Source organism: Pseudopodoces humilis, chromosome 5, assembly GCF_049639895.1.
Source record: "Pseudopodoces humilis isolate 2021_Gansu_Grassland_sample_001 chromosome 5, ASM4963989v1, whole genome shotgun sequence".
Taxonomy (NCBI): Eukaryota; Metazoa; Chordata; class Aves; order Passeriformes; family Paridae; genus Pseudopodoces; species Pseudopodoces humilis.
In genome coordinates, this window is record NC_142204.1 from 8,366,156 (window position 1) to 8,385,907 (window position 19,752).

Here is a 19,752-nt window from a genome sequence, read left to right on the forward strand (position 1 = left end):
GGGAAGTGCCTGGTGTCCCTCCCCTCCAGGGGTGCTGTGCACCAGGGTGAGAGGTGCAGATGAGCACGGAGAGCCACACCTCTGGAATGGGAAGCCCAGAATCAGCTGGTTTGAGCTGGGGAAGTTGAAAACCAGATAATGCCTTGTAGCTCCACAGGTGTGTCCTTCATTGCATCACAGTGAACATCCTCATTTGGTAACTGCGAAAAACTGAATTCATGCCAGCTAATGGGTTGCTGTTGCCTGGACAGTAATGAGCAGAAAGAAACTGAGTTTGTGGGAGGCAGGAACATAAGATTGAACAATTTCTCTTTAAAAAGTACTGAGCTGACAGCCACAGAGGCCATACTTGCAGAAATAAAGTGCTGTCTTCTCAATGTCTAAACATATAATAGTTTGTTCTCTACATCCTGTTAGTCTTTTCTGCCATGTGGTTATAGGGTGTTGTGGTGGGACTCCTGATGTTGAGGCTAAACTTCTGCTTCTGCCTGAACTCCTGAGCAGCAAACAGCACCTTGCAAAAGAATGAACTGGGCTTGCTTTGAAGTGGTGGCTGCAAGACTTTTTAGGTGTTCCCTTTATTTTTGGATGTCACCTAATCTGCCTGCAGAGTTTTTTGCAAACCTCCCCTTCCCTTTGGTGCTTGCATTACACTCTGCAGGTGCCTCTATCAGCCTCAGTCTATTTTCCTGTCTCATGGCTATGATAATGCTATGGTTTGTCCTAGAAGCAATTACCTTCTCTTGGTCCAGCACTAAATTTGTCTTTTCCATTTGCTGGAGATCAAGGTCAGGGTGAGAGGCTGCACTCGCACTGTCCTGCAAATGCTCAGAAATTACAGTAGCTCCTTCTGCTTCTGTATGTGCTGGGATGTAAATCCATACTGTTTGCATTGGCATCATTGCATGTCAGTAGCATGGTTCTGGAGAATAACATGCATTGCCTTCCAGGAAGCATATGATACTGGATCCCTGTAAAATTGTGGCTATGTTTACTTACAAAGGGTATATTTTGTATTATGATTGCAGTACATGATGGGAGGCTTAGAATATGGAAGAATTTTCCCATCAGATAACATGAAGTTTCAGTCTTAGATTTCTCATCAGGCATTTTTATAAATAAAAACCTAACTGTGACAATTCTGAAACTAATACAACATTCACAAGTTGCCCTTTAACTCTATTTGACTGTATTTGGTTGCAAGTTAAACTGCTTCAAAGAAGGTAATAGTAGCTCATTTAGCAAAAACAAGAGTACTATGTTACTTGATGGTAAATAGAGTAGTCTTTAGTGATGTGTTTTTCTGCAGTAATGACAAAAGTTATTGATTAATGTCTTTAAAAAGGTAGGAAGGAGTATAGTGCTAAACACTTAGCTTGTTCAGATCATGACTGATTTGTTAGTGTAAGATTAAGTGGTTTTGGCACTTCAGTGGTGCTTATGCATGTATCAAGGAGTTGCTGTCAGATTTTCTCTGACATAAAACCCTTGGAGTCTCTCCACTTGCATGTCACTTCCCCTTTCCTCCCATGGCAAATTTCTGAGAGGACTGTTGGAAACTTCATGGCTCTTTTGAAAACTAATGCTGAAAGCATAAATCCTAAAAGGTGCTTGGCTCCACTGCAGTGCTGGGCAGCGCTGGCCACCAGTGTTGTTTGTGGGCTCTGGGGCTCCCTGGGCAGCTGGTGCATCACTACTGCTGCTCACATCACCAGGCATACATTTCCTTCCTTCCACCCACATCCACCTCCTCTGCCATGGTTTCATACCTCTGTTCCAAAGTTCACGTTGTCCTCTCTCTTTCTCTCCCTCCCCTCCACCCCCCCCCCCCACTTTCTTTTAACAGCAGGAAAGAATTTCGTACACACCTCCAGCAAGCCCGGTACCAAATTACACTTCGTCACCACTACATGTCCCAATGCCTCAAGCAATCAGGATGGAGGAAGACACCATCAGACTGCCAGCACACCTGCGTGAGTGTCAGCACGAGGCTGCTTAAGTTCTTGGACTGAGGAGGGGGTGGGGCAGGGTGAGGAGTTATTTCTGGCTTTATGGAAGGGAGCAGGGAAGTCCCTGGCTTTATACATTATTTTTGGGGTGGTTTTTTGTTTGGTTTTTTTTTGGTTTTTGGTTTTTTGGCTTTTTTTTTTGTTTGTTTTGTTTCGGGTTTATGTTTGTTTTTTAATTTTCTTTTTAAATTTTTAATAAGCTCTTGCTGGTTTGGTTTTCCTAGCTGTTGTTTTTAACTGAAGAAAATTATGCTTAAATACAGTATGCTGAATGTCCCTTCCCATCTCCTGCACCCCTTGTCAAGCATTTGGCCCCTCATGACAGGCACAAATATGGAGGATTTATTTTGATGGGAAGTGCTGTGTTTCCTTCCACTTCATTGGAATTGCTTAGTTACGTTCTGCAACACAAAGATCAGAGTTTCGCCAGCTGTGGCAAGTGGAACACATTTGTGCTGTGGCTATTTTCAAGTTCTGAGGGGGTCTCAAATACTTGTGATGCCCAGGCTCTCTAGTGTAGAGCATGAGTACTGCTTTAGGCAGTGGGAAGGAGGAGGAGTGAGCTTAGCTGAGCACAAAAGGATGCTGCCAAGGATCTTGGATATCACTGACATTGGAACAACAACTGGCGCTGAGGGCAAGGTGAGAGCCAGGTACTTCCTTGCTGAGATGATTCAGTGTTTGACAGATAGGAAAGGCCAAGGTCTGCTGGCCAGTGAGAGGTGAATTAGGATGGAGACAAGAAGAGTGGAATTTTCCTTTCTGGAGGGGAAGCAGTACTGATGGAAATAAAGATGTTTTAAGTAAACTTTAGTCAGGTGGGGTGCTTAAGCAACAATGAACAAGAGGGCCAGGAGCAAACAAAACTGTTCTTTGCCCTCTGACAAATGAGTTTGGGATTTTTGGGGGGGAAGAGGGGTAAGTCCGTGTTTATCACAAGACACTCTCATCCTCAGCTGTCTTCCACATACATTCCTTTCTGAATGCAAACTGTGTTTAAAGAATTTCTGTAGTCCTGTGCTCACTCTCTTGCTGGCCATTGAGTTACTCTGCCCCACAGTCACTCACTCCCATGTTCACATCTCACATGTCCTGTGTGGCTCAGTTTTCTGTGCTTCCTGGTGAGAATGGGAGCTGCTGCTGTAATGTTTCTGACCATGCCTGGTCCCTGCCTGAGCATCCATGAGTTCCCAGGCCTGGCTTGCACGCGTGTGAAGCTGCTCAGCTGTTCCCCTGGCCCTGGGAGGACTTGGCTGCCACACTTAGAGGGCATTTCTATGCTTTGCCCAAAGTAGGCACAAGATACCCCAACACAGAAGCAGTTTTCCTCCAGCAGTTCTTCTCCCTACTGGTGCTGTTTATCCCCAGATCTTTTTGGGTTTTTCCTCATTGCAGTAGCTGGTAGTTTGCTTCTGCTGTGGGAGCCTGTCTGTCCACTCCACAGCCAGGATCACAGCTGGGTTTCCAGTTATTTGTTGCCCTCCCCACTGTGTCTGGCAGATAAATAAGGCAGGGAGGCAGACTCTTGATACTGAAAGTGGTGGTACATACTGTACCTGCTTCCTTCCCATCAGGTAGCCAGCATGCTGGATAGTGTTGAATTTATAAAGCTTCTTCTCAGTGAAGACTTCTTTCACAGTATTTTTAGAATGTGATCCAGCCTTTCACCTTGACTCTTGTTTTGGTTTTCTGTTCTTTTGGTTGGCATATTTTTAAACTTGCAAGGCTTCTTTCCCTTTAGTATTTCTACACCAGTCTGACTTGTTGCAGTGTAAAAGCACAGATGATTAATAATGAAATATCTGTGAAATAGCCTTCCATAAAGTTATTGTCTGAGGTCATAAACAACATGGAACACATTTACATAGCCTTACTAATTGTAGTCAATGGGAGTGTAGTATTTTGTAGCTCAGTATGCAGTCAGTATTGACATAAAACACTTGTCAACCAACATACGACCCAAACACTGTTTAAACCACTCTTCAGGTACATAGCTTCATAGCTAGGCCAGCAGCAGCCATTCTGAATTTCTAAAATTATCTCTGCTATAACTTTTGTTACAAAACTTCATGCAGTAATTACTGTGTTTAGGTCCAGTAACTGAGCTATGACATGTGCAGAAAGATTTCTGCTCTTCATGTAAAAAACTTAAGTGATGAGGAGGATATAAGGTCTCTAGATGTTCTTTTAATGCTTAATTATCTCCTTATTTGCTTTTTTTTTAAGTGCCCTATTTATAGTTTGAATTAGTCAAGCTTCAGTTTCCAACTATTAGATCTCATTATCGCCTTTCCTGCTAAATATTGTCGAAAGACTCCTCCTGATATGGGTGTTTTTAAATTGTCACTTCTTAACCTTTTCTTGACTAACCTGGATAGGAAGAGAGGTTCCTAAGGCTGTCAGTCTTCCTGTTAAGCTTTCAGATTTCAAATTCTGTTTATATCACCACTGTGAACTGTCTCCCACTTCAGACATCCTTCTTAAACTGAAGACAACAGAAATGAAGATGATACTCCAGTAGTCTTGCTAATACCATGTATAGAAATAACTCGGTTCCTTTTGGATTTCATGTGATGAGGTTTTAAGAGGTAATAATACAGGGTTTTTCAGTTCCTGCATGGACTCCTCTCACTTATTTTTTGTTTATTTGTTTATTTTTAGACATGTGTCTGAGGTACAGCTTTGATCTTAAATCCAAACTGCCTCAGAAGTCAGGTAAAAGAACTAATTTCTAGTTCAGCTGTGTGTGAAGGTTTGGTTTAGATTTGCCAAGTCCGAGGATTTTCTAGGTCTGAGATTTTGTTTGTTTCCATCTCTACACTTGTTTTTGTTGTTTATGTGCAGTGTAATAACTTCTTTCAGCCCTCACTCATTCCAGTACAACAGGGAGATGTGGTAAATTCCTCCATTTACACACACCGAGCTGATAGGTTGTCAGGCCTGCACTCCTTCTGTTTCTATGACATTCTGATGGCATTACACAAAGTCAAGGCAGGGTTCAGTCCCAACTCACACATCTTCCATGTACCTGTGCTGTAGGTGCTGCTGAAAAGAACAGTTGACCCAAGGAGAGATCTAGAGACAAATTGAACACGTAGAGCATTCTCTGGATTCAGGCAATTTTATGCCTTCTGATAAGAAATTTCACTGTTTCTTAAATTCTAGAGCACTCTGAAAACACCAACAGTGTCAGAACAATAAGTAGAGAAATTTCCTTTGGTGTGATAATTATTTCTCACTGCTTAGTGAGCAAATGAGCCTCAGGGAGGCTGAGCTGATTTTATCCAGAGGCTGGGAAAAAAAAAGTGCAGTTTGGAAGGGTGGAATGCAGACCTCTCTTTGCTACAAGCTTCCTTCTCTTTGGTCAACAGAGCTAAAATTATATAGACAAACACCTTTTTCTAGGGGTGATGTGAAGGTACTTTCTTCTTCTCACACAGCCTTTCGTGTTTTAAGTAGCTGCTTTTTTTCCAGCCTATTGTATACAAATGCAGTGTGATCAGTCTAAATCTCTGGGATAGTAAGAATAATTTCTGCATAAAACATACCTTTCTCTGGTGCTGCATTTCTCTGTAAGGGACTTTTGACCCATAATTTCAAACATACTTGTCTGCCTAACATCCACTAGGAACAGAGTATTGGGGGCACTGTCAACAAAATATCATTTGGGATATGGGGAATATCCTTTCCTACATTTCAAGGATGTAGTCAGGAAACAGTTGTTCTTTTGTCCCTGGTATGTCTGCCATGGTAGCTTTGCAGCATGTATGATCTCCACTAGACTACTATAATATCAGATAGAAGGAGTGTTTGGAAAACGGACAATTATACTGAGGATTGAAGAGAAGCAAGTTCAGCTCGCACACAAGGTACTGCCCTTGGTGTCTTCTGGGACCTTGGATACCTTGTTTTAGCTCCCCCACAGTAAAATGAAATAGGCCCATGAGTGCAAAAATTCTTGAATGTTTTGAAAAATAATACAGAAACTGCCCAGGTATCATGATAATGAAAAATGTAGAGGTAGGTGGAAGTCCTCTGGAACTATTTACATACCCCTTATCTCTGGGGAAACACTATTTTGCCACAGAGAAAGTGCAGTTTTGTGGTGGGGGTCTGTATTTTTTTTATTCCACTTTAATAAAAGTCCATCTCTTTGTCTCATCTGGTAAAATGTCATTAGCTACTTATTTTATGCTATGGCTAATAAAAAGAACTTGTAAAAAGTTATTGGAACTGGACAGAAGATACAGGATATGAGAACCCTTCCCTGTGTCTGTTAATATGCTCTGAATTACAGAGCTGTAAATATGTGCTACAGGCTTCATGGTTTGTCTCCTTCAATATAAAACTTCAGCAAGAGAGACAGAAGAAATCTCAGTGCTGAGAAAGGACTTGTTGCATGCTCTGACCCTGTGCAGCATCATTCCCCCTTGCACACTTATGTTGATTTGTACAGTTTGATTTTTATCTCTGAAAGGCATCTTCTCTTGAGAACATGAGTGTGTTTGTATAGGAAGAGCAATCTCATGGGCAAAGATTTCAGAATTTTCTATTGATAAAAAAATGAAAACTAGTTCATTTTTCCTCTGAACTAATTACTTTTCTCTCCTTAATGTTGGCATCCTTCACATGTCTGCAACCCATTGTCATAGTAAGACACGCTACACATACTTTTCTCTCATACTTTTCTGTGTGCATAAAGCAATTATTCTTGGCAACAACTAATTTTTCTTGCTGTTGCCTTTTTTTCTGAGCCCATAACAGTCTGCACTGATGTTCAGAGTGCAGTGATGCACTCGAGATGTCACAGTACATGCATCACCTCCTAGGGGAGAACCTTTTCGTTGAGACTACGGTGTTGTCTTGATTCACTCACTTTTGGGGCATTGTGGTGGTGGGGAAAGCTAAAGACCTATTTGTAAAATCTTTTGAGTGCCTTTTGTTTCCAGTGTAGGCTTGGGTTCTGGTCTTTGGTTTTCCAGTATGTGAGAAGTTCCAGGTCACAGCTGATTTGGATAAACTTCACAGAATACAGACCTGGTCACATACAGCTAGTGAGATCACATTTTTTATTTCAGTGTTTTTGTGTCCTTTGTTGTTACTGACTGTTCTACTTCCCTCATTAAGTTCAGAAAGGAAATTTGTTTAATTTTCTGCAATGGTTATATTAAAGGCCTTTAAGTTTTTAGCGAGTGTTTCATAGAAGTCTTTCTGCATGGCTGTTTGAATACTCTGGTTTGGTGGGAACTAGTCCAGTGGTTCTGTATTGGTTTGGCATCTTTGTGACCTTAGCTGTACCACGTACTGCAATAAAGTTCTGTGTGGACATGAGTAGTAGGGTAGGACAGGTTGTTGGGCAGTTTCTTTAAACTAAGACATTTATTAGATCTGAAGGCAGTTTGTTGCCAGTTTCTTTCTTCTGATCATGCATTGTTGCTTATATGTATCATTTGTGTTTTTAGGGCACTAGTTTTATTTTTTTTTCTTATTAAAGGAATGCAGGAAACAATTAAGAGAAAGAGGAAGAAACAACAACACTCAGGATTGCCAAGGATTCATTTCTTTTCTGTATAGTGTCTATTAATTATGCTACTCCTTTTATTAATCCTTTGGCACCTGTTAATTATTCTACAATTTTGGCTAGCAGCTGGAAAGCCACTTTGAAGCATTAAGCATATTGTTGTTTAGTTACTAGAATATTCAATGCATTGAACTGAAAGTATGCAGTGAGATGGGAAAAAAAGCCCTTTACCCTAAGCCACATTTAGAGCAGCAAGCAATAAAAATATTTGCTTTGGAAGGATCTTCGTGGAACAAAACTGACTGACGCACATACAGGGAAAATAAAATAAAAGCTTCATATGACAAAGGGACTGGGAGAGGTGGCCAGAATGTCAAATTAGTGGCTGAGACTAATCCTGGTTCTGCTGAAATGAGTGGTTAAATTCCCACTGATTTTTGTGGGACCTGGGCTGGCCTGTTTCTCAAATGATTGGCTTCTGCTAGACCTCTCTTGGCTCTTCTCTGACATGGCTAATTAAGCCTTGTTTTTCCCTCTTACCGCCCTTGCCTTTTCTCCTATTCTGCTTTTCACCTTACATGTAACCAATATCAACCCACTACAAAAAAAGAGAAAAAAATTAAGCATGGCAATGGCACTGCTTATTGCAGTATTTAATCTTGATGTTACATCTTTGTCTTCTACCACAGGCTATTCTTGGACATTTTCATTGTGAGCTATGCAGAGAGGGTCCATCCAGCAGTGCCTCCTGATCTTTCAGTTTATAGCTGTTAATAATCTACTGATAAGCTGACTGGAGTGTGGAAATCCCAGCCAGCCATCCTGTCTCCCTAAGTGCCCATTACTTTGGTTAACCCCAGCAAAGCTCCTTCAGGACTCTGAGCTGTGTTGAGTTGTTGGGCAAACAGGATGCAAATCCGGAGCTGGGGAAGCACTGATCATGCCTACTTGTAAGGTAGGCTGCTCCACAGGCACCCCTCTGGTCCTCACCTGAATTGAACTCATCTGCTTCACTCTGCATCCCAGGGGTTTCTAACAGTGAATCTCAGGCCAGCCTCAAAGAAATCATCCAAACAGGGAACTTGGATGGGTGGGAAGCCCAGTCTGAGTCACTCTTGTGCCATGGCTGGGCACAATATAGATGATAATGTTTTATATGGACTGTGTTGCTCTGGGAAGAGTGAAACCCCATTACTGATTCCACTGGGAGAACTGTGGCCTTTGGGTCATGAAGATCCTGCTTTGCATTTTTCTGGCATGGTCTTCATTCTTCACCTGTAGGAACCTAGCCACGTTTGCACTGGGGTGACACAGGGCCCCTTCACTTGCCACTTTTGCAAACAGCTGGTGAGTTTAACCCTAAATCTCTTAACCCCTTACTGCTGCCTGGTGATTGTGGCAGAAGCATCCAGGTTAAGTGTGAAAAAACTTGTAAAGGGAGCTCACTTGCTGTGAGCTGATTTCTGCTCCTTGAGTGTTTATAGAATCAAATGGTTTTTATTCTTCCCAGTGTGCCTGGTTGTTGCCCAGAGTTAATGGCAGTTTCCTGCACTGAAAGTTCCCGGTGGAAGTGTGTGGAGGGGTAAGATCCTTCCTGCCTCAGTGGGAACTTGCAAAGCAGTCGTGACGTGAGAGGTCAAAGAGACCTGTGCTTCAGGATCTGGAAAGCTGGCAGTGTGGGAGTCCTAGTGGTGCTAAGCAATCTTTTACCCTTTTGGGAAGCTCCACTGTAGGGTTTTAAATCTCCAAAATACGCATTCTCCTCTATTCAGAGGGGAAAGGAAGTCATGCCACTTTAATATGGGATACAAGCTTGATCCCTTGTGGAATTCCCCTGGAAAGACTGTAGAGGAATAAGAAGCAAAAGCAGCGGGACATTTATGGTATTGCTGGGTTTGAACCATTTTTAGCTTTGTCTTAAAGGGACACTCTCAAGATCAGCAGACCTAAAATTAGATTGCTTTTCTCTTTCAATCCCAAACGTCTATTTAATTTTTCATATGTATTACATTATAAATGCTTCCATGCTCTCTTTTTAGAATTATTTTTTGTAAGAAATAAACCGAATGCAAAGAATGCAGCATTCATAAACAGCCGTACAACTAAAGAAAACACAGAAGAGAAACTGCATGTAAGCCATGACTAACAACTGCACAATAAGGAACCATTGTGTGGTGAGAGCCTTGCCACAAAACAAGTGTGGTAGAAAACCCTGCAGAAACAGCACAGTATCATGATCTTTTGACAGAGATGAGCTGCTGCCTCTTGGAAAAGAGCAGCTCTGTCCAGCACTGAGAGGGGCATATAGTGTCTGAGGAGAAAGCTGCTGTAGCTTTGAGGTCCCAGGAATTAATGTGGTAGGTCATGTGTATACACACACAGAAAGAAAACAATTATTTGGTGCCCTTTGTAAGGAGCTGGATTTCCTTCTGCTGTACTTTTATGTCTTTCCTCTCCTGTGCTGCCACTCCTTCTGGTGCTTAACAAATGCAGCCTGGTAAAATATCCATTAAATAAGGTTTTATGCCATTTTTAGAACTCCCCATTTTACTGCTGGAACAGGACTAAATGATTCTTGAGTTTGTTGAAGACAATTTTGGTAAAATGATTCTATCCAGATTTGGAGGCTGAGCCCAACACCTCAGCCAAAAGCCTTTTTTCAGTATTGTTCTCCAGAGGTTCTTGGGAGGGTGGAGCGCTTAATGCATCAGGCATTCCAGCCTTGTGGAATGCTTGTGCACTTTTATGGGATGAATGAATTTGAATATGCTCACTTCTCATGTAAAATGTTTTGTGCAGGACTAGCATGGTGCTATTAATGTAGCAGTGATCCTTGTTCAAGAAATTATGAGTTAGTTATATATTTAATAGGCATATGGTTGATGATGTGAGTTAATAAACAATCACCAGTGATTGGCTTTTGAGAGTCAAAGCTTTAGGAAACTTGCTTAACTTCAAGTCTTTCCTCATGAGTTTTTATGCATAGAAGTCATACCCCAGGAATAGCCTGAAGCACCCTGTTTTATTTACTCCATCTGCCTGTCTAGTTTTGATCTCCCTGTGCTTTTGTATCCCACTGGAAAAAAAAAGTGTCTGCTCTGCGCTGGCAGCATGGTCAGGTAGCTTTGTGGCAATTATACAGACCAGAGAATGAAAATGTTAAATTATATCAAGTAGACATTAAATGAATGTCTGCAATGATTAACCAACATGTTCTTCCTGCCTTTAGAGTCCACAGGCACAGTATGGGGTGTTCTTCAGTCAATGGAGAGGAAGGGTAAAGGCAAAATTATGGGGGTTGCTTTGGAGACAGTGGAAGCTTTTCGATTTGAGAGCTTACTGAGGGGTTCTTTGTAGCTGGAGATTCACTATCCCAAGTGCAGTGTTTGTAGCGCTGGATCCCATGGGCTGTAAGAACCTGGACCTCTCCTGCAGTAAAGCATTTATCTGCCCATGTCCTGCATGGACTCTGCCCTATCCTGGTGCTGTGAGGGTGTGGTACCCCCATATGGGCTTTTTCCATCCCCTCTCTAAGGAAGAGTGGTAGTTTCAGTGTCTTTTGGACTACGCACCACTCCTACCCTGAGGGTGAAGGGGGAACATGTGAACGGAGCCACAGAAGTTCAGTTGAGAGGGGCTGGGAACTGTAGAAACACAGGTATTTCAGAGGTAGATACTATAGCACTGATAATGAATTTGCACTGTCTCAGCATCCTGATAAAAAGGGTTATTTTCTTACTGTGTTCTCAGCATTCTCCCTCTTCAAGTTCTCTAGGCGCATTTTTTTTAATGTTTCCCTCAAGTGTCTTAAAGCTTCTTGTTTGCAGAATAAACATCCCAAAGGGGTTGTGAGCTCGTCAGAGCACTGACATTTTATTTTAAAATGCCCACCAGCAGCAAAACAACACAGAATATTTTTGAAGGGAAATTTCCTTTTTGGGTTTTTGTATTCCTGAAAGAATTTCCGATGCAGGCAGATAGTAATTCCCAGCTACATACTTCCTGATAAGGAAATGGCTTCAATAAATGCAGCTGTAAATAGCTACCTTTTTATTTTTTAAAAATGTAGGGAGATCTGTTTAGCTTTTATTTCAAATTACTGAAAGAAAGGAGGGACAGTGTACAATAAAAGTCTTTCCAAAGAAGTAAAGTTTTTCGTCTGCATTTATACGTTTAATTTTCTAAAGCTTAGATGTCTATTTCTGCTCATCTTTCTCACAACACTGTAAAAGAAAGAATCCTGCCTTTTTATATGGTAAACATAAATTGCATTTTGTCTCCCTCATGAAGAGAAAGTATTGCCTGCTTTATGCAGAATTCTTAATGCTTTTGCTTGTGCCTATATTTGAGTACTCTCTGTGTATGGTTTGTTTAGGTGCTTTGTTATCTCAGAATAAGTAGTGTGATCTTCAACTGCATTTTTTTTCACATTTGCTGTGGATATGCTGTAGCAAATGCATGGTTAGACATAAATTCCTTTTTTCTAAAAGTAACTTGCTAAGACAATTCTGTGCAATTAGTTTATAAACCTTCTGAATTTTCTGCATTATCTTCCCCCTTTTTACAGTTCTGTTTCATGTATTTTTAATTTTATGCCTTTCACTTTGGACTTCTGCTAAAATTTTCCCTTGCAAGTCGTGCTTTTTTAATTCTTTAAAAAGTGAACACCAAACATACAGTACCTTCAGAGAAACAAGTAATTGTTTACCCCCATAAAAATTTATAGAGATGAATAAATTTGCTTCAAGAGCTAATGTGAAAATGGCTTTGCAAGTTAGATTTCAAGCTGGCTGTACAAGTTATTCAGATTACAGCTGAAGATATATATACACATCGTCTGCATTGAGAGTTTTACAGAGGGTGAGTGCTTTGTAAATCATCTTGAGCACCACTTGGACCTTAGTTAGTCCCAGGTTTCTGTGCTGCTGGCATGTCCTGCATAGCTGTGATGGATGGGGGTCTCCAGCAAAATCCTGAGGCACAGCTGGGGATGGGCATCATCCCTGTGGGTGTTGGTGGCTGGGTAATCCTCTTTTCCCACTTGCTCCTGTCCTGAGCTCTCCCTGGTTTTCCTGGGGTGTGGGTGAGGTGGATGTGCTGGGCTGGATGTGCAGCACTGATTGAACCGTGGCCAAAGCCCCGGCAAGGTGACGGTGCCACTTCCTCAGTGCCCGCAGCCAGCAGAGAGTTGGGGCCCAACACAGCAGAGAGGAGGTGAAATAATCCCCCTTTTCCTCCTCCCCCTTTCTCCTTCCAGCAATTTCACAGGACCTTGTGACTTACGGCCAAATCCTGCCTGTGAGGGCACTCAGCTGCCGTGGGCTGCTTGGCTGCTGGCAACACTCATGGCTGGCCTGGAGCCAAGCAGATTGCACAAGGGTGCAGCTGGTGGCAGATCCCCCCCGTGCCCCTCTTGCTTCTGGTTTGCTGGAATGACTTGGCAGGGCTTAGCATGTGCCCCTCCATAGCCCCTGAGCACATTGCTTTATTCAGTATTCCTTTGTAGGCACCCAGAGGAGTTTTACCTCCAGTTTCCTGTGCTCCTCTCTTGGCTGCACCAGAAAGGTTGATCTGTGTGTGCAGGCCTTGCCACACCTCCTCAACAGGCCCATGGAACATGCACAATTAATACGGCATTAATTAATTATGGGGAAAACTCGCTGCTGGCACAAGAACCAAGGCTTGCAGCTTATAAAGTGAATCCTTTGATGCTGAGCTTTAAAGAACATTTCCATCAACTCAAGCCAGCAGAGAGATTCTGTGATATTTATACCCTCCTTCCATACAGACTCCAGAGCGCTAGGTTTGGCCATCCTGGGCACCAGCAACAGATGTGGTGGTGGTAAAGGAAGAGGGTTCAGAAAACATAACCAGGGTTTGATCCTCAGAAACAAAATTGCACAAGTCTTGGGTGAAAATGTTGGGGCAGAGCCAGAAGTGATTTGTTGAGCCAGCTCAATAGGTGCGAAAAGTGACCTACTGGACTGGTTGAAATGAACAGTTGTCTTACTGTCTCCAGCGATTCCCACAGTTTTATCCAAAACATGTGTGTCTGTGAGTAAATTTGTAAGCTTGTGCTTTGCTTCTACTTACTTGGCCAATGTTTGGAGGAAGAGAGATGAAAGAATGACTGTGCTGGTTTGGTTTGTGCAATACTGAGAATTTCTCTCTTTCTACTTCCTCCTTCTCGGTAGTGCAGAAGGAAGTAGCCCCAGTCCTTGCTGGTCCACAAACCAGTTACTCATTTCAGTTCTGCCACTTGAGTGGGTCCTTGTGTATTTCCTAGTAGGGGAAATCTCCCTTTTTGTGTGTAAGTTCCTCCTTCCTACTCTCTCTTTTGTTCTGATTTCTTCCAAGCAATCTGTCTCCTTCAATTTTTAACTTCTTTTGTTAGCTTTCACTTCCTCTCCATGATTCAGTGAAGGCGTTTTGTCAGAAAAACCCTCTGTACAAAATACTTCTTTGTTCCCTTTTTTTTTTCTTTTTCTGTGTTATACTTTATATCTCACTTCCCTGGAAACTTCCTTAGTAGTCTTACTACCTCTGGGCTTTTAGCTTCATTACTCTGGGTAGTCATTACTGTGTTGCCAGGTGTGTAATTGTTCAAAGCACCTTGATCTTTTTATTAGAGGTTTGGGGTTTTTTTACTGCTCTTTAAATACTAATCGGCAGTGGTGACAAATATTGTTATTAAGTACATGGGGCTTGTCTCATCACAACTCTACAGCTCGCTTGGAGGTTTTTTGCTTGTTGAAAGTGAGCATAACCAATTCACAGGAGTCATTCTCTACTTCCACTTCATGTTCTAAGGGATGTAGTGTGTGGTGTGGAGTGTTGGTGAACCGGTCACTTGCAGTAGAAGATTTTAGTGGAGGATTTGAAGCCTTGGATCTCAGCAAAGAAGAAACGAGGGGTAGTACTTAATGTCTGTAAGAGCTGGAACATTTATAGATCTTCAGTTTTTACACCCCCTCTCAGATTTAAAATCATGCAGAATGAAAAACAAGCAGAGGAACTGGGAGTGACAGCAAAGGTAACAGTGATAGTGAGCTGAGCTGTGTTTGTGGTGGGCAGACCTCTGAAGCAGCTGGGCTGTTCAAGGAGTCAGTATTTGTTACTGGCCTCCTGCTGCACCATTATCAGTGTGTGCAATGGCAGTGACTGAATCTCAGAGGGTTTGGCATTGATTCAGTTCAACAGAACACCCAGAAGTAAATCCAGATGTCTTTTAAATCAGTTGGATCTGTAGTGTTATGGTGAGTTCTCCTTAATTACGATTTTCTTGTGAGAGTTCTGGGAGAATCTAGCTAGTCCCGAATAACCCTCAGAACACAGCTTCTCATGCATGGCCTTTCTGGTGCTCCATCATTTGCAGTGAGAACATGTGTGCACAAAAGCTCCACTGGAACTCAGACAAGAGTTAGTAATTAAAATTTATTTTAAAGCTGAGAATTTTTTGGTTTTTTTAATCTGATACATGGATCTCCATGTGCATGTGCATATCTAGATCCTGTGGAGAGAAGGCTTGCTCTAGTACTTAGGTTTTATGCAGAGAGACTGTAATTTTTTCTTTTGAAGCTAATTAGCACTTAGAATGTGTTACAACCATTTCTTTTAGGCAGAGTTGTAAAATTACTTCCTATGATGATACAAAAAATGGGTGCAGAAGATGGTGGAAGGTGCCTTTTGTGTCACAGGAGTTGCTAAGCAGGCTCAGAATTGCTGTCTTCCCCACAACAAGCAGACACACAAGGGCTGTGTTTGAGTCTAGAGGCCTAGGTTTGAAGGGGTCTTTCAGTCCATTTTTACTGCTTCAAGTGTACAGAGTCAGCAATATACGTGTGAAATTTCCAAGTTGGCTTAAAATTATAGATGGGGCTCAGTCAGCTGTTTTTAATGCTCTCTTACTGCATGCACTCCATAAGCCACTTCCTGAAGAGTACTAATATGAAGTCTAATCCACAAACAGTTTTGGCACCAGTTTGGAAGCTGAAATAATTAGAGTATTCTAACCTATTGTGAATAAAGGTAGCTCACACTGATAATTTTATCTTGAAATGACTTGGCCCCACTCTGAAGCATTTTCACTGTGAAGTTTTGTAAGTCCGTATAACATCAACAACAGAAAGTCTGTAAGATTATAATTGGTTTTATAAAACAAGTCTCTTGGTCAAAATTACTATAAATTACACGTATGCTTTTAATAATTTGAGCATCATGAAAGTCGCACTTCAATAGATTCTGACAACTGGAAGAGCAGGGACATTTTCAGTATGAGTAAAATGCCCTGCATGTCTACCTCTGAAATACCTGTCATCTACTAAATTAACTGTTCCCGGTGTCATTTGGAATTGGGATGAAAGTAAATTAATCTTATTCTGATAATTTTCTCAATTTTTCATATTGGGACCACAGTAGAAGGAAATCTCATTCAGAAGGATGCTGTGGTTGTTCAGCAGAAAACAACTATTGATGCGAGTAGCTCGTGACTTTTTCATGTGGTTTTACAGTGAGACCTGTGAATGTCCCTTGACTATAGAGTTAAGCAAAGATAGTTGTCAAAAATCAGTAACCAGACTCAAATTTGTATAGCAACTGTGCAGAGATTCCACAATTTTGCACCAAAATCATTAGGGAATTGAAGTTCTGACACAGGCTTGTTAAAGCTCATGAATTCCCAGGAAGCTGTCTTAATGCTTAGTATTTATTCAAACTCTGTCCCACTCAGGGTGTGGTGGTCTCATTCACGTGATCATTTTTAGTGTGCTAGGGAACCTAGTTAGAAAAGACTGCTTCCCCAGTCCTCCCATTCCTAGGAAACAAGATGGGGAAAAAGGACCCTGCAGTTTAAAGAAAAGGTAGTTTTGTAAGTGAATAGGATTGCAGAGAGAAAGTTACAAGGTGACTATGAAATCATACTTCGTATGGAGAAGGTGACCAGGAAATTATTATTCACAGTTCCTAACAGAGCAGCGAATCCAGAGATCCAAGAGAAGTCATTGGGCAGCATGTCTAAAAGAAACAAGAAGGAAGATGCATCAATACATGAAAGAAATCATTGCAGGAAGATATTTGCAGGGCTGAAAGTGTGAATGGATCTCTAAAAGGAACCAGATAAACCTGTGGAGGGAGGGATAGGCCATGTGGTCAGTATGGAAGCAGTGGCCCGAGTACAACCGCAGCTCATGACGTCCTTAAACCACAGATTACCAGAGGCTAAGATAAGTAATAGATATTATAGTAGAGATTGCTTCATGTTTCCTTATTCCTTAAACTTTTTGCTTATATATCAACTGCTGTCGATTTTTGGGTAGATGGGTTGGGGATCTTTTCTAGTATGGTAGTTTTTATATTTTCCCCCATGTCATAACCATCTCCAGTGATTTGACAGTAGTGTGGATGCCATCCAAGCAGATATATATTCAGTATGCATATGCTACGCCAGAGGGCTCTTTTAGGTGATAACTAACTCATCAGCTAGAGGCCACAGGAAAAAAGTTAAGTAGGGGGATTTGCCTTTAAGCAATTCTGACAAAAGTCTCTTTACACAACAGCAGACTGGATCGCTGAATGTAATGCCAAGGGCAGCAAGAGAGAGAGAAAAAAAAAGTAATGTAAATTAGCTGGCGAGGGAGCAGGGCAAAGCTATCTGGTAAGGGGGGGAATGGGAGAGAAGGGCAGGCAGTTGCCTCCTGGAGCTTCAGCTTTAGGGACCAGATTTGCTCCAAGTGCTTGAAAAATTTTGAAATTGAAACTGTGGAGAGCCTCTCACCACAGCATATAATCCTCCAGTGGATTGTAGTCACCCCCATATGCTATTCTGTTATCCCTGGCATTTGTTTCTCCCATACACCCTCAAAGGGTTGTTTTCATTTTTCTGCTGTTGTTCAGTCCAAGATCCAGTTTGACCTGTGCCCCTTTTATGGGCCTGTCTCATATCCATGTAAATGTGTAACACGGATTTCAGTTCTGCTTCCTCTTTTGCCCAAAACAACAGTTTGGGTTTCTGGATGTAGTCATTAAAAAGAGTTATTCAGTATTATTTGTGATTTAAAATGGTAAATTAAAAACTAGCTGGAAGACTGGTAGTGCTTCTGATCTGTATCCCCTTTCCTAAGGTGCTTCATAAAATACCGTATATCATTATTCACTCTGGCCTGGATGTTCTTGGCTCTCTCCCACTTACTGATTCACAAGATGTCTGTGATATTCATTTTTGTAAATGTGGTTCTCCCCCTTCTTGCTGTATATCCTCCCCTCCCTTCTCCTTTGTTTTTGAGCTCATTAAATAAAACCCATGGTACGTGTAAGGGACAGAGTGCAATCTCTGACATACCATTGAAAGAGATCTAAGGGTGTAGAATTTCCCCCCAGATTTTTCAAGTGGGAGATTAGAATAGTTTGCAAAGCTTTTCTACAGCTCCCCCTCCTCTTCCTCTGCTCTTTTGGAGCTCTGTGTGTCTTGTGCCTCTCTTTTTCTAGTAAAAAAAACAGTGTCTTGTGTCCTCAGAACACTCCTCGCTGTCCCTGAGGAGAGGGGAGCTGGGTGCAGTGGGGTCCTCTCTGTGAGGGCAGAGCTGCAGATCCCAGTGCTGGCTGCTGTAAGCAGGCAGGGGTGTTTGCAGGGCTTGCATGCCAGAGCCTCTTCAAACAGCTCTGCTCAAAGGCATGAGCTGGGCTCACTTCTGAGGGAAATTTCCTTTTTGGGGAAGTTGCTGCAAAGGAATTTCCTGTGTGGGCAGACAGAGCTTCCTGACTTGAAGGCTTCTTGGAAGGGAAACGGTTTCATAATGAAATGATAAATTAAAGACATACCAGTCCTGGTTCGCTTCAAAACAGCTATTGAGAGAGCTCAGGCGGTGCACCATTATGCTCCTGTGCAGAATGAAAATAAATTGCATCCTGACAGGATTCTCCATAGTAGACCATATCCTTCCCCCAGCCTTCCTCCCTGTAGGTCTCCTTTTCCTTCTCCTTTCTTCCTCCCCTGCTATTTGCTTCACTGTCATCTATCTTTTGCAGCCCGCTCTAACCAACAGGCGCAGGGGCACGAGGTCGGGAAATGTTTGCCAAATGTGTTCCTTCCTCCATGGAACAGTCAGCTCTGGTTTAAGCGTGCTGTGCTGCCTGGCAGGATGAGTGCCCTGGCAAAACTGAGTGCCATTGCTGCTGATGTGGTTGGGGCAAGGAGAAATTCGGGATATCTTCAAAGTTTAAGTCAATGCCTGTAAGGAATGTTTTGGTGCGGTTGTGAAAATATATGGGAGGAAGTGTTGCAGATAACCGTTTCCTGTTAAATAAGAGGAAAAAAAGGACATTTGCTCCATCCCAGTCAAGACACAATGGAGGGAAGGCATCACCAGAGAGCTCAAGCTGTTTTCAATGGCACCAAGCACTATTTCCCTGCTCTGCCCCATCATGATCTGTGGAAAAGGGAAGGCAAGTGCTTATGCTTGTCTGTGCCCCAAGGGGTGCCCATAGATGTGAGCTCAGTTGGGCTGGGTGAAGAACTTTGATCAGACTGCTGGGGTTGCCAAGTACATAGTACCTGCAGATGGAGGATGTAATTTCAGATGGCACAGGGTTAGGGGAAACAATCAAGTGCGAGTTATATTTTACCTTTCTTTGTCTCAACTGTAGTGTCTCTAAACTGATGGGTGATTCTGCCTGCAGCACCTAGTTCCACTAAGTGATCTGCCACACACGGATGGAAGTGTGGCATCAGCGTTTTCTTTTCTCCCCGGAGAGAAAGCCTTTATTCCCTGCCTCCTATTTGGCTGGCTATTAACACTGTTCTAATTCTTTACAGGACTCTCCAGAATTGGTGTGTATTATGTACCTTGTTGTTCCAAGGAGGTCTTATCCCTCTCTATTGCTTAGTGAGTTTCTTTGGAGTTTGGAAATACTAAAATCACTGGCAGAACACTGCTTGATTTTATAAGTGCTATGGTTTTGGGGAAGTTTTTCTTAAAAATGCATATGATGGAATTAGGTCCATGACAGTGAAAGTATTTGAGGTTCTATTTGTATTTTTTAAAGCAAGTCTGGCCTGTGTAAAGGAAAACTGGAAAAAGTGGTTCACATGGCTCAGAAGTCAGATGCAAAGGACCCCAAAGTGGATAAACACTGAGCTCATAATTTTTATGCTGTCACCAGCTCTCGATAGCATTAAATTAATTATTAAAATCAATGTGCTACATACTTTTTTTTGCCTTTGTCCAT

The 19,752-nt window shown here is 42.1% G+C and overlaps 1 protein-coding gene across 3 annotated transcripts in view; it reads left to right on the forward strand.

The window, feature by feature from the left end:
• The window catches only part of ETV6 (ETS variant transcription factor 6), a 123,611-nt gene that overhangs the window by 40,731 nt on the left and 63,128 nt on the right, over positions 1-19,752 (forward strand). The window contains exon 2 of one of the 3 annotated variants that reach the window (XM_014256016.2): positions 1,847-1,973. The exons of 1 other annotated variant lie outside the window; for it this stretch is intronic. In XM_014256016.2, the coding sequence (XP_014111491.1) occupies positions 1,847-1,973 (127 nt within the window). The remainder of the gene's footprint in view (positions 1-1,846; positions 1,974-19,752) is intronic. One more of the 3 variants, XM_014256017.2, reaches the window with a different exon arrangement.